General features: G+C 37.7%; 1 protein-coding gene across 4 annotated transcripts in view; it reads right to left on the bottom strand.

The window, feature by feature from the left end:
• Positions 1–14,828, bottom strand: part of CNT2 (Concentrative nucleoside transporter 2) — a 28,821-nt gene that overhangs the window by 10,881 nt on the left and 3,112 nt on the right. For 2 of the 4 annotated variants that reach the window (XM_074108495.1, XM_074108493.1), the window contains exons 2-6: positions 6,377–6,544; positions 4,037–4,096; positions 3,360–3,546; positions 1,446–1,617; positions 80–204 (exon numbers count right to left, since the gene is read on the bottom strand). In XM_074108495.1, the coding sequence (XP_073964596.1) occupies positions 80–204; positions 1,446–1,617; positions 3,360–3,546; positions 4,037–4,096; positions 6,377–6,409 (577 nt within the window). In that variant the 5' untranslated portion in view covers positions 6,410–6,544. Of the gene's footprint in view, positions 1–79; positions 205–1,445; positions 1,618–3,359; positions 3,547–4,036; positions 4,097–4,666; positions 4,959–6,376; positions 6,545–12,429; positions 12,494–14,828 lie in introns of those variants that run through there. The other 2 variants (XM_074108494.1, XM_074108497.1) reach the window with 2 other exon arrangements.

Below are 14,828 nucleotides of genomic sequence, written 5' to 3' on the forward strand. Positions count from 1 at the left end.
GTTATGCCAATTTACATAATGCGTATTCAGTTATGCCAATTATAAACAAACGAGCGTTAAATCTTGCACGTTGTCTCACCTAGCAACAGCAGTATGGCAATGCCAAGAAGCGACACGAGTCTTTCTGGTGCACCTTGTGTATCAATGATCAAAAATATCAAAATGGCTGCCAGCACGGCCAGGGAGGAACACCAGCGAAATAACCTGAGTACAAAGAACACTGTCAAGCACGTGGGATAGAAAGAGGTTAGGACACTATTGAGTTTTTGGCACTTGTCCCACCGCCGACGATGAGCGAGAAGCGAGCAGAGCGAGTAACTAGAAACGAGTGGGCGAGCACGACGGGCGATTACTCGCTCTACTCGCTCGAGCTAGTTTTATAGCTCAGCGACTCTTAGCTCTTGTCGCTGCGACAAATGATGTAAGAGCGAGTTCTCGCCGGCAGTGTGAACCGCCAGCGATCAACTATTAATATATGTGTCTCTTTCACTCACACAGGATCTTATATCTTTTGTTCGTTTCTTGAGCGAGAAAATAGTCGATAGCCAATCGTTTCCTCGCCGGCGGTGAGACAACTGCCTTTACCAGTTAGGTACAGCCCCGTCAGATATATCGGAGCGGCCGAGGTGATCAAAAATATCGAAACATGAACTCCAAGACCCTGATAATAGAGTGCATGGTCCGATATTTTTGACCACCTTGGCCGCTCCGAAAAATGTTGGCGACTGTTCTATGAATTTGCATGTCGTGTCTTTCGACTATGAAACCATAAGTTCGTAAAGCTATGCGTATATTGCATTCACCGTACGAAGCGGACAGATTTGTTGCTTTGTATCTATCTATAATACCTTTAAACGAGCAATTCTTGTAATTCGGGGATCTCGGAAATGGCTCCAACAATTTAGATGAAATTAGGTATGTAGGGGTTTTCGGGAATGACAAATCGATCTAGCTTGGTCGTATTTCTATGGAAAAACGCTTATTATCGAGTTTTAGCCCGAGCAAAGCTCGGTCGCCCATGTACTAGATTTCTATGGCTGAGATATGCCGATCCAGTGCACGCAGTACCAAAGAAATCTAAACAAAGCAAGAACTAGCATTTGTCCGCGGCTTAACACGCGTAAACCATTACATTTAGCAGTTTCTAAAAATTCCGTATAGCGAAAATTCACACGTGGCGGTTCCCAAAACCGTGCTATGAATTTGCTTATTTATTTTATAAGAAAAATAACAATGTGATTATTAGGGCCTTCACACCCTTAAAGTTTGAAGTAGTATCAAAAATACACCCTGATATAATATCTTTGGACTTCGGTCCCCAGGCAAAACACATGCCTGGAGAGAGATCTCTCCATTGGAGCCTCCCCCTATAGCTTTAGTAGGATTTAAAAGAACTAGACCATGTCTAGCACCGGAAGAGTGTTGTTAATAAGCTAAAAACTTACGCAAACTTCCACAAGAAGCTACCAGCCGCGTCGATCTTGCTATACACATTCTTGGACAGCCAGGATCCGAAGAATCTCTTCACCACCAGGAAGTATATAAGGAAGACGTAGACGATGCCGAGAAAAGCGATGAGACTGCCGAAGCCAGAACAGAGGGCGAGGGGCTCGTTCACTGGGAAATGGAATGTTTTGTAATGAGATTGTCCTCCATAGTTAAGCCGCAAGTGAGGATGAGTGGCGAGGAATGTGTCTTTCATCAACAAATAGGAACCTCGCATCGTTTCGCTCAGCTGTTCCCACGCGAGGTGAGGTAAGTAAATAATAATAATAACTTTATTTATTTCTTCTCCACCACCAAGTTACAAAAATAACAATGTACTTACATTTCATATTTCATACCTAACTAGTTATTACAGACTTGTGTGGGGGAGACTGGTGCCCGAACTAGGTAGAACCTGTGTGTCTGGTCACCAGGTCTCTGACCCTCGGAATGAAGCGTTTCTATTGGTCCATGAAAGACACATCCCTCGCAACACATCCTCGCACATTATTGGTGGAAACGCTGCTTTAAGGTATCTACCCACCGTTTAATAGCACGACCGTAATATCCGTTAACTTCGACAGACGGCACAGTTCAACTAATTAGCTTTTTCGTCAAATTGAAAAAAAAAACTTTCGAGAATATTTTTTTTCAGGCTTATAACAGCTTCACAGTGAATGTTGTTGTTGGTTTTTTAAATATGGCTCTGTCCATTGGAGGATTATTTTGCCAGTTTCTAGTAGGTTCTGCCGTCGTACGGTAAAAGAAATCTAGAAAAAGAAATACGAGGCCGGATTTTAATCGGATGTTCCAGTGGGAGAACATTTTATATGAAGCTATTAACGCTTGCCCGACATGATTTTCAATAGAAATGACTGACATCCGTGATCCGACACAAAACGGATCCGACACCCGACAAGTGGGAAGGGGTCCAAAGACCGTAGCCGTGCCATCGTGACCGACAACCGACTAGTGTGAACAGAGGCGTCGACAACCGATTAAACCCCGGGCCCGACAAGTGGGAACTACAGATACTGATTGGTTTTTTGGAGTCTTTTTGTATTTTATATTCCAACTCCAAATTTGTTACTTTTACGGGTATCCCGTGTTTTTTCTGTGCATCCATGTCTCAGTACCCTTAGTGTAAGTTTTCGGTTACAAAATACGTCTCGATCACGTTCGCGTTAAAATTTCAATTTGTATGAAAACACAAACACCGCGAACGTTCCGCTAGAGGCGCTGTTCGTGTTTCCATACAAATTGAATTTTTTTTCGCGAACGCGATCTAGACGTATTTTTTAACTGAAAACTTACACTAAGGGTACAGTTTGTATTTTCGATATGGTTGCACGGGATAGGTACCCGTAAAAGTATCAAATTTGGAGTTGAAATAAAAAATACAAAAAAAGACTCCAAAAAACCCATCATAATTTGATTGTTTAATAGCGACATCTCTGGTGTGGGTGAGCGGTTGGTTCCGAAAGAGTGTGACGTCTCTTGACGAAACATAGATGTCGCTAGTGCTGCTGCTTAAGTAGAATAGTAGAAATTAGCAACCTGAAATATGTATCATCATCATCATCCCAGCCTATATACGTCCCACTGCTGGGCACAGGCCTCCTCTCAGATCAAGAGGGCTTAGGCCATAGTTCCCACGCGGGCCCAGTGCGGATTGGGAACTACTGAGATACTACTACTGAGATATGTATGCATAGGAAAAATTCGTGTCTAGATTCCTGTCCAGCAGTGGTGTAGGGGTTATAGCACGCAGCACGGATTGCTGAGGACCTGGGTTCGATTCCCAGTGCTGGTCTCTTTTTCTGGTTTTTCTGTGCATCCACGTCTCAGTTTGTATTTTCGATACAGATACTGACCATATTTCAAATAATAGTATAAGCATCCGATGAAGTATCCTATGACAAGGCCGTTCAACACGAAGGGAGTGACGAGGCCCATCGAGGACTTGTTCTTCTTGAAGAAACTCTCCGTGGAACTGCTCACGTGGCCAAGCGTGGTCTCTAGCCAACCGGAAGGCTCGTAGTCTAATTCTTCAAAAATCATCTGCAAACGTTTAACGTTTATTTGGGAATAAAACGGTACAGTAAAAGGAATAAAGGTCCGGCCACACGCTCAATCATTTTTAGGGTTGTACCCAAAGGGTGCACACTCCGCTGTCTGTCTGTCCTCCACAGGACTCTATCTCCTGAGCCGTAATAACCAAAAAATGCTGAAAAAAAAAACACATTTCTATGACGACCTCCTTTAATTTGAAACTTTATTTTATTTTTAGTATTTTTTGTTGTAGCGCAACAGTAATACAAAATCTGTGAAAATGTTAAATGTCTGACTGACTCTTACGGCTCAAGAGATAGAGCCCTATGACAGACGGACAGACAGACAGACAGACAGCGGAGTCTCAGTAAGGTCCCGTTGGCACCCTAAAAATGAATGAAATACGGGCGATTGAACTATAACAATCTAAAATAAATGGACTTACATAATTAAATTAGTAATAAGACTAGTGAAGTACCTATAGGTATTCGTAACTCACCTCCCCCTGTCCGTTGACTTTTGTGACGGAACCCATTTCGATTTCGGTCCCATTTGCTTGCTGAAAACACACAAATCATTAGACTAAGGCCCAGGGGCCGTCTATTCGGACAAAACAAACAGAGACGGCATCACAGATCTGTCACATAAAATTAATCAATGGATGGTGAAACAGGGGGTAAACTACTATAAAATAATGTCACTTCCCAAAGTCTGTACGCTTAGAACTTTCTAAACTAAGCTATCTTGTAGTGTGGGATGTAGGTGGGATGTACTTGTAGTTGGATGAGAAAAAAAAATCACCCCCACTTTACGTCTATGGGAGGTACCATAACTTTTTTTTTTAGTTTTTTAGTGTACCATTTTGTCGGCATAGTTTACATCCGTGCAAAATTACAGCTTTCTAGCATTAAATTGATAGTCCCTGAGCAAAGCCGCGGACGGACGGACAGACAGACATGGCGAAACTATAAGGGTTCCGTTTTTGCCATTTCGGCTCCGGAACCCTAAAAAAGAGCATTTTCCCGGAGCTAGATCGATTATTTGCTCCTGAAAGCCCCTCATTGCTTTCGTAGAAATCGTTAATCGTTTCAATATAAAATAAATGATGTTTTAAAAATATGAGATTTACCTTGAATTTGCCTATTTTTGTGCCTAGTGGCCTTCCTTACACGAACAATGTGAGTTTTTTTAAACTTAACCGAGAAATGCTGCACTTTATTGACAAAGAAAAAAATTTTTTTCAAGAAAAAAAACTGAATCACTGATAAAGAATCAAGTAGAGTAGATATTACCGTTCAAAATTCTAGAACAATACTTAGGTTGTTTAAATAACTGTTTCTTGTAGAACACAAATCACTTAAAAGGCACGTAACCAAGAAGTCATAAATTGTATATTTTATTGTTGTTTTATCGCAAGCTGATGCGGTACTGAACGCTTGGCAGCGGTTAGTAACGGTTTGCATGTCATATTAGTGTAACTCACAGAGAGAAGGTAGGCATTAAAGAATTAAACGTCCAACCCTTTTTATCGGCGCCCCCTGGTTAGGTACCATGAGGTATTTTACATTACAAGCTTTTATTTAGTTTCACCTGTCCCGTTGTTTGTCTGTCCAACTTCCAGTAGTTGGATTGACTTGAAATTTGGTATAATTATGTAAATTGCGTGACAATACAATAATCTGGTAGTGACATCCTGGTAGTCCGGCCAGGATCGTCTCCACAGGACAGAACTTTTCAACGGTTAATGGCATCGACTTGAAATTCGGTATGCAAATGTAGTTTGGGTGATAATATGAGTACAGGCAATAAAAAGTACAGTCAGCAAAATAAATAATAAATTCAAATTAAATCCTAGTTTATCAGGATATAGGTTAAGGTATACCGTAGGCGACAGGCTAGCAACTTGTCACTATTGTACCGTTTTTGTCTAACTTAAAACCTAAAAGTGGTTCCGACGCGGTAACGTTTCGTGTGCTCTGCCTACCCCATTTTGGAATACAGGCGTGATGTTTGTATGTAATGTATGTATCAGGAAATAACATAAATAATGGTGCTATAGTGAATATTATAAAATACAATTAGAAAACTAAAACTTAATATAAGCTACTAAAATTACAAAGTAAAAATGTCGTCAAGATTTTCTGCCCAGGCATTGACCCCAAGACACTGGCCGCATTACCTCTCTGAACTGTTATTCCTAATATTTGCGAGATGTAAGGGCCAGTGTCAAAACTAAGTTGAATTAAATGAAACACAATATATATATTTTTTTAAATAACGCAGCCTAAACCTGTATGCTTCGTCTCCGTGAGGTATTGTAACTGTGCCAGCGGACAGTGACGTTTTCCAAACAAACAGGTTTATTTGTCAAATAGGAAGTTGATTTCATGTCTGCAGAATTTGTTTTGAGAACAGACTGTGAGAGCGATGAATCGTGAGATATTAAAAACAAACATAATTCAACCATACAACTTTTACCCGTGGCGTCGCACGTGATCAATTAGAACCGGCGGACAAATTGAAATTTCGGGATTTAACCGGGTAATATTATGTTTATTAACACACTAATACAATATATAACAAATACGTCATTACAAAAAACATATATGTATACCTACGTAGCAACTATGCCGACAAAATGGTTTTTTTTTTTTTTGCTTTTGTCAGGCCCCCCCCCCCCCCCCGGCCAAACTATTTTGCAAATAAAATGAGGAGCATGTGAGATTTTGATATTTTACTGATTGCCTGAATATAGATGAATAGTTTTTAAATTAGTTTTTGTTATTTTTTGTATTTATTGTGTGTATTGTGGTTTTAATTTGCACTGATTTTTACTCACCGATTCTCGCTTCCTAACGCCTGATTCCTCCATGTTTTATTTCACAATATCCACAAATGTACACAAACACTTAACCAATATCACAAAATAAACACAGCCTCGTTCACGGGTGACAAAGCTTCTCCAGTGGGTTTCCGAGTTCTTTGCGAGTCATTGTGTTCATTTTATCTGTAAAAAAAACAATAAAGTCAGGGGGCTACTAAGAAATTTTTAAATCTAAAGTCGCATCGTACCTTCCCTTTCACTCTCGTCTTAAATGATATTATCGTCACCGGGACGGCAAGATGCGAAGTTCGAACTTTGCAGTTCGTAGTATAGACCAGTTAGTACTCTTAGGATCCTCTAAACTCTACTTCTTGTCTCCTCTAATTAAAAAATTCTGACCAGTACCAGTACTGATTAAATATATAAAAAATAAAAATTAAACTCTGGGTAGGTACAGTCAAGAAATTTAATTCATAGGCCACCATGGAACCTTTTCTAAAGGGAAAGTTATTACGACTTTCCTTGTTATTTAATGCAATGTCACTATTACGTTGACTGTGAAATGGTTCCATGGTCGCATCAATGAATTAAACTCCTTGACGTACGCAACACGCATTTTACTGCAACCACCGTTTTGGAACTGTTTGAAAAACTGAGCAAACACTAAACATTATGCTGCTGTTAGAAGTCATTTGACATTTGGCAGTAGTGGTTGCTAACACTAAACATTATGCTGCTGTCAGAAGTCATTTGACATTTGGCAGTAGTGGTTGCTAACACTAAACATTATGCTGCTGTCAGAAGTCATTTGACATTTGGCAGTAGTGGTTGCTAACACTAAACATTATGCTGCTGTCAGAAGTCATTTGACATTTGGCAGTAGTGGTTGCTAACACTAAACATTATGGTGCTGTCAGAAGCCATTTGACATTTGGCAGTAGTGGTTGCTAACACTAAACATTATGCTGCTGTCAGAAGTCATTTGGAATTTGGCAGTAGTGGTTGCTAACACTAAACATTATGCTGCTGTCAGAAGTCATTTGACATTTGGCAGTATTGGTTGCTAACACTAAACATTATGCTGCTGTCAGAAGTCATTTGACATTTGGCTGTAGTGGTTGCTAACACTAAACATTATGCTGCTGTCAGAAGTCATTTGACATTTGGCAGTAGTGGTTGCTAACACTAAACATTATGCTGCTGTCAGAAGTCATTTGACATTTGGCAGTAGTGGTTGCTAACACTAAACATTATGCAGCTGTTAGAAGTAATTTGACATTTGGCAGTAGTGGTTGCTAACACTAAACATTATGCTGCTGTCAGAAGTCATTTGACATTTGGCAGTAGTGGTTGCTAACACTAAACATTATGCTGCTGTCAGAAGTCATTTGACATTTGGCAGTAGTGGTTGCTAACACTAAACATTATGCTGCTGTCAGAAGTCACTTGACATTTGGCAGTAGTGGTTGCTAACACTAAACATTATGCTGCTGTTAGAAGTAATTTGACATTTGGCAGTAGTGGTTGCTAACCCAAAATTGCGGTTGCTAAAAACAAAAAAGAAAAACACAGAAGATTTGATTTTGATCCTCCTGATGAAATGAGCGAAAACAATTAAATTTCCTCTGTGGGGGTTTTCGAGGGCGGAAAATTCTACTAGGTTGGTCTTATCTCCGGGAAAACACGTTTTGGAGTTTCAGCCTGATCCAAAAGGGCATTTTTACTTTAAATAACGCAACATAGCTTTTTTTTCGAATTAGTCAATTCTGGGTTCTCCTTACTCAGAATAACGAGTACCTACTTTTTTTTATTCGACTGGATGGAAAACGAGCAAGTGGGTCTCCTGATGGAAAGAGATCACCACCGCCCATAAACATCTGCAACACCAGGGGTATTGCAGATGCGTTGCCAACCTAGAGGCCTAAGATGGGATACTTCAAGTGCCAGTAATTTCACCGGCTGAATCAACTTATTATTTTTAAAAGTCGCTGAACTAATGTTGTCAGTTTAGTGACTATTTTTCATATAGATAGCAGTTTATATGGGTCGTTACGAAATGGACACATTTTTTTTATGGGAAATCAGGAACGTTTGTTTTCTTCGTCAAAATCAATACCGTGAACTGGTTCAACTTTGCCCTCTGGCCCCAACATTGCCTGATTCAATTTGGAGTCGATAACTAGCACCCTTCTAGGTTTTTAAACTTTTATCCCCCCGTTATAATAATTCCCGTGTAGATAAAAGTTTAAAACCTATAAGAGTGCTAAGTTATCGACTCTAAATCGAATCAGGCAATGTTGGGGCCAGAAGGCAAAGTTGAAGCAGTTTACGGTAGTGCTCGTGATTCTGAGTACGGAGAACCCAGGATTACCGAATTCTGAAAACAAAATTAGGTTCCGTCTTGCCCAAAACCGGTAGCCCATGTACTTAAGTACAAGGTGTTAATACTTTTATTTACAAACTATCTAATATACAAGACTAAAACTATTTATAAACTAAACTATGTTTCAAAAAAAAAACGTCATCCAAATTTTCTGCCCCAGGCATTGACCCCAAGACACTGGCAGCATTACCTCTCTGGTGTTAATTAAATAACTGAAAACCTCTGATTTCTAACTCTATAATCGTAATTTGTATTGTCAGTTTTACGCTATGCCGTTTTTAGGAGAACGTCAATCTGACACCAAAAGGGTCAGTATGTTATCACCTAAATATTGTACTGCAAAAAATCTAACGCCAACACAATCCTCATAGAAACTATGAGTATCTTATCAATAAACATACCGATGTTCAACGTTCAAATTTCGTAGCAATGTATGTACCTATGGTCGTCAGAAAAACAAATACAAACAAATACACTTAGTATTTTTATCCTTTATTTTCTTTAAATAAAAAAACCGGCCAAGAGCGTGTCGGACACGCCCGAAATAGGGTTCCGTAGCCATTACGAAAAAATTAAGTAATATTTTTCTAAGGATTTCGTATTTTATACGGAATCTTCCCTAGTTTAGGTATATTTTATACCTTAGGCGCGGGGGGGCGGCGCATTTGAATCGATTTTGCGCGGAGATCGGGGAATTCACATCGCTAATTCGCTTTTGAGACGTCACAGTAGATATAAAAAAGTGACATGGTTGGTTTTCATACACATTGAGGTGTTTGCGTTATCTAGTGCAATCTATATCTGTGGTCATGCCATTTATTAAGAAACCTTTAATAAAAGAGGTCATCGGCTTAGTATGATAAAGAAAATAATGATTGCCCTCGTGATGATAGCTTGATAAGAATACATCGGTATCAACGTCAGAATTTCGTGGCACGTGGCAACCATTAGGGGTTTGCTAAGACGATTTTTCGATTCAGCGATTTGTTTGCGAAATATTCAACTTTAAGGTGCAAATTTTCATTAAAATCGAGCGCCCCCCCCCCCTCTAAAATCTAAACAGGTGGGTGTAAAAATTTGAAAAAATTCAGAATGCTAGTAAGTAAGTATATCAAACTTTCAAGAAAAACTATAACGGCCAAGTATGCTTGCGAATTATTAGTAGTTTTACTCTTAAATAGCAGCCTAAGGTATAAAATATACCTATACTTATAAACTTGCAAGATTCCGTATAAAATACGAAATCCTTAGAAAAATATGACTTAATTTTTTCTTAATGGCTACGGAACCCTATTTCGGGCGTGTCCGACACGCTCTTGGCCGGTTTTTTTAATTATTCTGCCTTTGTTATTATAATAAACTCTTTTCCTTTATTTAATCAACTACAAAAGGTCCTTAATAACCTATCAAATTAAACAATGAGAATGATTATGGTTCTGGTTGATAATTTCATAGGCAAAACTAAATTAACTACGTCAGCACATAATACCCAGTCATGTAGTTAATGTTAATGAGTCTGTCATTTCATTAGTCACGATGTAACATTAACTAGCACATTGTTAACTGAACAAGAGAGAAGACAACACGCAAATCTATCTTTACTTAATTGTATGATCATCACCTGCATCAATATCTAACACAGGAAATAGGGTCGTACGAGCAGATATTTATGCAAGCTTTGCTGCGCCAATAATTGGTGCTGGCGACTGTACCAACACCGTATTTTTCTTGATTTACGTTAACTTCGACAGACGGCATCATTGATGGAAACTACCTGGTACTTAATTAATTTTTTTATCTCGAAAAACTAAAAAAAAATCTAACTTAATATCACAGTCATTATTAAAGGTCAAATTATAATCGGCGTCACATAATAATAATAATATCATTTATTGCACGTAATTGCAGACCTATTATGTTGGTAGTCGTTGCTTAGTATCAAAAGTTTAGTAGGTATTTATAAATTAGAAAAACTATAATTATATACTCGTAACATAGGGAGACGTGAAAAAATCACTTTTTAATGTTCTTTTGCTAAATACTTATGTGAGAAACAAAACGACTTTATATAGTTACGGACTTAAAACCAAATCTTAGTTATTAATGAAAAATATTTTCATTGACTGGTTCACCATTGTAATTAATAATCTTTATTCTTGAGTATCTTTTGAACAGTAAGAGTTAGGCCTGTAGTGCCTTGGAGAACTTAACTTCATTTGATCTGTTGAATGCTCCCTTAAAGTTAACGGAAATGAAAAATAACACACATTGTATCTCTTTTTATGTCCCTATCCGTATCTCATCTTACTGCACAGCTATGTATAAGTTAAAGGCTAACCCCCTTATTCATAAAACTTAACAAGCCTATGTTAACTAACAAATGCTTTGTCCCTGTCTAACAAATACAAATGTCGAAGTGGCAGATAAGGACAAACGAATTTTAGCGGCATTTTAACTAAAATAGGTTTGATTGTCGTTTATGAATAAGGGGGTAAAACTGTATTATGATGGAGTAACTAATTAAATGTTATATCTTTAATAAATCTATTTTATTTCAAAAATTATAAGACATACATTGATTCTACTATGTATATATAATAATTGAATTAGACTATCAACCGACAACTGAACAAAATATAGAGTAATACATTTTATAATTTATGGATAAATTATTGGTTTTCTAGGAGACACATTTTCACTTCCATACATAAATTTCGTGTCCCTGTGCATATATTAAATGTTTCGTCTTGGTGTAAAAAATGGTTCACTAGTATTTAATGTTATGGGTTGTTTAAATAAAATACTGCATTTAGTATCTTAAAACGTTGTGCCAATCTACAGAACTTGAATATTTAACAGTTTAAAAAAGTGTCCCTGTGAAAGTAAAAAATACTAAGTCCCCTAACTTACCATTCTAAAAGTAAGTGTAGGGTTCTATAAGTATGTCAAATTTCAAGTTAATCCGACTACTGGAAGTTGGTCGAATTTAACTTGCCAGATTTGACTACAGACAGACACAACGGGACGGGTGAAACTAAATAAAAGCTTGTAAAAATCATGTACCTATCTCAAATCAATACATTAACAATATTAACCCTTTAAATAACGTACATTAATTTCACTCAGAAAAGTGATCGATTTTGAGGTGCAAGCTTTTATAAACCGCCACGCGATTTATGAAAGTCGTCATGTAGGTTCACTGGTCGATTGTCAACCGTCATATTTGATTGGACACTCACTTGGGGTTAAAATTCTTCCTTCACCAGTGTATCACCTCCTAAAGACGTTATTTCGGACACTTTGTAAGTACGAATAGGTATACTAATTGACTAACAATACAAATATACAGCATGTCTCTAAGCATGGGCTTCAAATGCAAGGTTCGATTCTTCTCTCATAACCGAGCTACTTTTGTCTTATAACATTTTCAAATAACTTAATTAAATTTAGATAATTTATTCATCATCAAAGTTTAATCGTTAAAATTAGTCCGCTCCACTTCAGTGACAAAATAAAAAGAAAGTTGCAGAACAAAAGTAGCTCAGTTATACGAGACGAATCAAACCTTGCATTTAAAGCTCTATTGTCAGAGAAATCATGTAGACAGTCAAACAAGGTTTCAATTTAAACTTAATTTTAAAAACTTTTTTATATACTTAATTGGTAAATAAATAATGATCGTTACCTGTGGCTGCGCAGGCGGCGCGATTAAAACTATAGGCGCGCTTGATTACACTGTGATAAGTGATAAGATAACGGAATAAGAATCTCTTAATTTGCCTACCGCTAGTGATGGGCCAAGAATTACTAATATAATACTATAATCTAATAGGTTTTCCAATTTGTCCATCGCTATTCAGCGTGGAGGTTGTCCATCGCTATTCAGCGTGGAGGATGTCTATCGCTATTCAGCTTGGAGGTTGTCCATCGCTATTATTCATCGTGATTCAACTAGGGAACCCTTATAGTTTCGCCTTGTCTGTCCGTCTGTCTGTCTGTCCGCGGCTAAGCTCAAAGACCGTTAGTAGTAGAAAACTGTAATTTGGCAATACCGCTATCAGTCACGCCGACAAAGTAGTAAAATAAAATAAAAATAAAACATTTTTTTAGGGTACCTCTCATAGACCTAAAGTGGGGGTGATTTTTTTTTCTCGACTAGCCCTATACTGTGGTGTATCGTTGGATTGGATAGGTCTTTTAGAACTATTGGGGGGTTGCTAAGACGATTTTTCTATTTAGTGATCTGTTTGCGAAATATTCAACTTTAAAGTGCAAATTTTCATTAAAATCGAGCGTCGGGTTCCCCTCTAAAATCTAAACTGTTGGGTGGAAAAATTCGAAAAAATTCATAATGTTAGTAAATATATCAAATTTACAAGGAAACTTATAGCGGCTAAGATTGCTTGAGAATTATTGGTAGTTTAAGAGTAAATAGCAGCCTAAGGTATAAAATATACCTAAACTTGGAATATTCCGTACAAAATACGAAATTCTTAGAAAAATATTACTTATTTTTTTCGCAATGGCTACGGAACCCTATTTCGGGTGTGTCCGACACGCTCTTGGCCGGTTTTTTTTACGTATAGCCCCAGTGTGGTATCTAGTTCAAGATAATCCTTACAACGTGGAATTTAATGATCAATTTATTGCTATCAATATCTGTTGATAACGGGCATGCATATTTAAAGTAATTTACTCTAATCTGCAATACTATAGTGATAAATAATCATTGCAGTATCTACAGTTACGAGAATTGAAGGAAACTGAAGGTCTTTTGAAGTAGACGTACCATCGTGAAAAGTGAATAGTTACAGTCGAGTTAATAAACTTGTGAGTAAAAATTTGAAAAGTTTATGAATTCGACTGTACCAATAGCACAGGAAAAATGGCATATTTTGGCGGCAAAATATGTACATCAATGAAACTTTGTTTATAACTTTTATCTTGGCACTAGAAATGAGGATCTGCTGAGTCGTACCAAAATTTAGACGTCCTACCCTCTCCCAGGGGGTATGGGCAGGGGCCAACATTTAACAAATGGAAATTTTACAAACTAGGCAAGTGAGGTGTCCTTTTCGATGTAATTTTTTGCGCTGAATTGAATAGACTATACCCATACTCATAGGTTTCATATTTTGCGAGATATGAAGGGTTTTTTCTATTCTCATACTCTAAAAGTAGGTCAATATAGCCTTACGAGGCGGGAGTAAAGTGAGTACTTTAGTCCCTAGGGAGTAAAAGTTTTTTTTTTTTATTTACTTCGAGTGACTTAGATAAACTCAAACAGCCAGTACTTGCTTAGTTTTTGGCATAAAATAAGATTGTGTGTGGACCATTTTCATGACGAAAATGTTACGTTCTTAGTCTGCGTGGTCTTAGTTCTATGCTTTTTCCGCGTAGATGGTGGCGCCATTCTATTTATTCCAGTTTGTGTATGGACCATTTAGCCGATGCGATTTTGTTATATCTGTTTCTGGTTGGATAAAAATACTTATTGTCTGTCAAAAAAGAGAAGAAATTAAAAAGTGGCAACACTGTAGTGTCCTCCCTTTTTGGTTTGACAGGGTTTGAAAGGGATGACACTAAAGTGTTGCCACTTTTTAATTTCTTCTCTTTTTTGACAGACTACACCGCGAAAACTTTGAAGTTGTTGTAGAGCGTAAATCATAAACGATTAAAATAAATTGATTGTCCTCACAATGTCGTCAAGTGATAGTGAAAATCATGATGTCGAGCAAAGAGCAAAAGAAATACCTAATTGATAATCTTTTGCCGCCGAAATCTAGAAAGATTTATTTAAAAACCTATGAAAGTTTTATGGACTGGAGGAATAAGAAATGCATTAATTCTTTCGCAGATGGCGTTTTCTCGCAATCGAAGTGAAAAATAGAGTATTCACCTTGAAACTAAAAATCAATATAAACCCTTCGGATAAATAGACACCCTCGCTAAAGCTCGAGTGGCTAACCACCGGGTATATATTGGGTTATTTTAGTCCCTCGTTGAAAAATATACTATATTTTAACTCGACCAATTTTGGGTTTAAGCAACAATATACGCTTCTCAGGATCACTGAGAACAATC

Source organism: Choristoneura fumiferana, chromosome 27, assembly GCF_025370935.1.
Source record: "Choristoneura fumiferana chromosome 27, NRCan_CFum_1, whole genome shotgun sequence".
Classification (NCBI taxonomy): Eukaryota; Metazoa; Arthropoda; class Insecta; order Lepidoptera; family Tortricidae; genus Choristoneura; species Choristoneura fumiferana.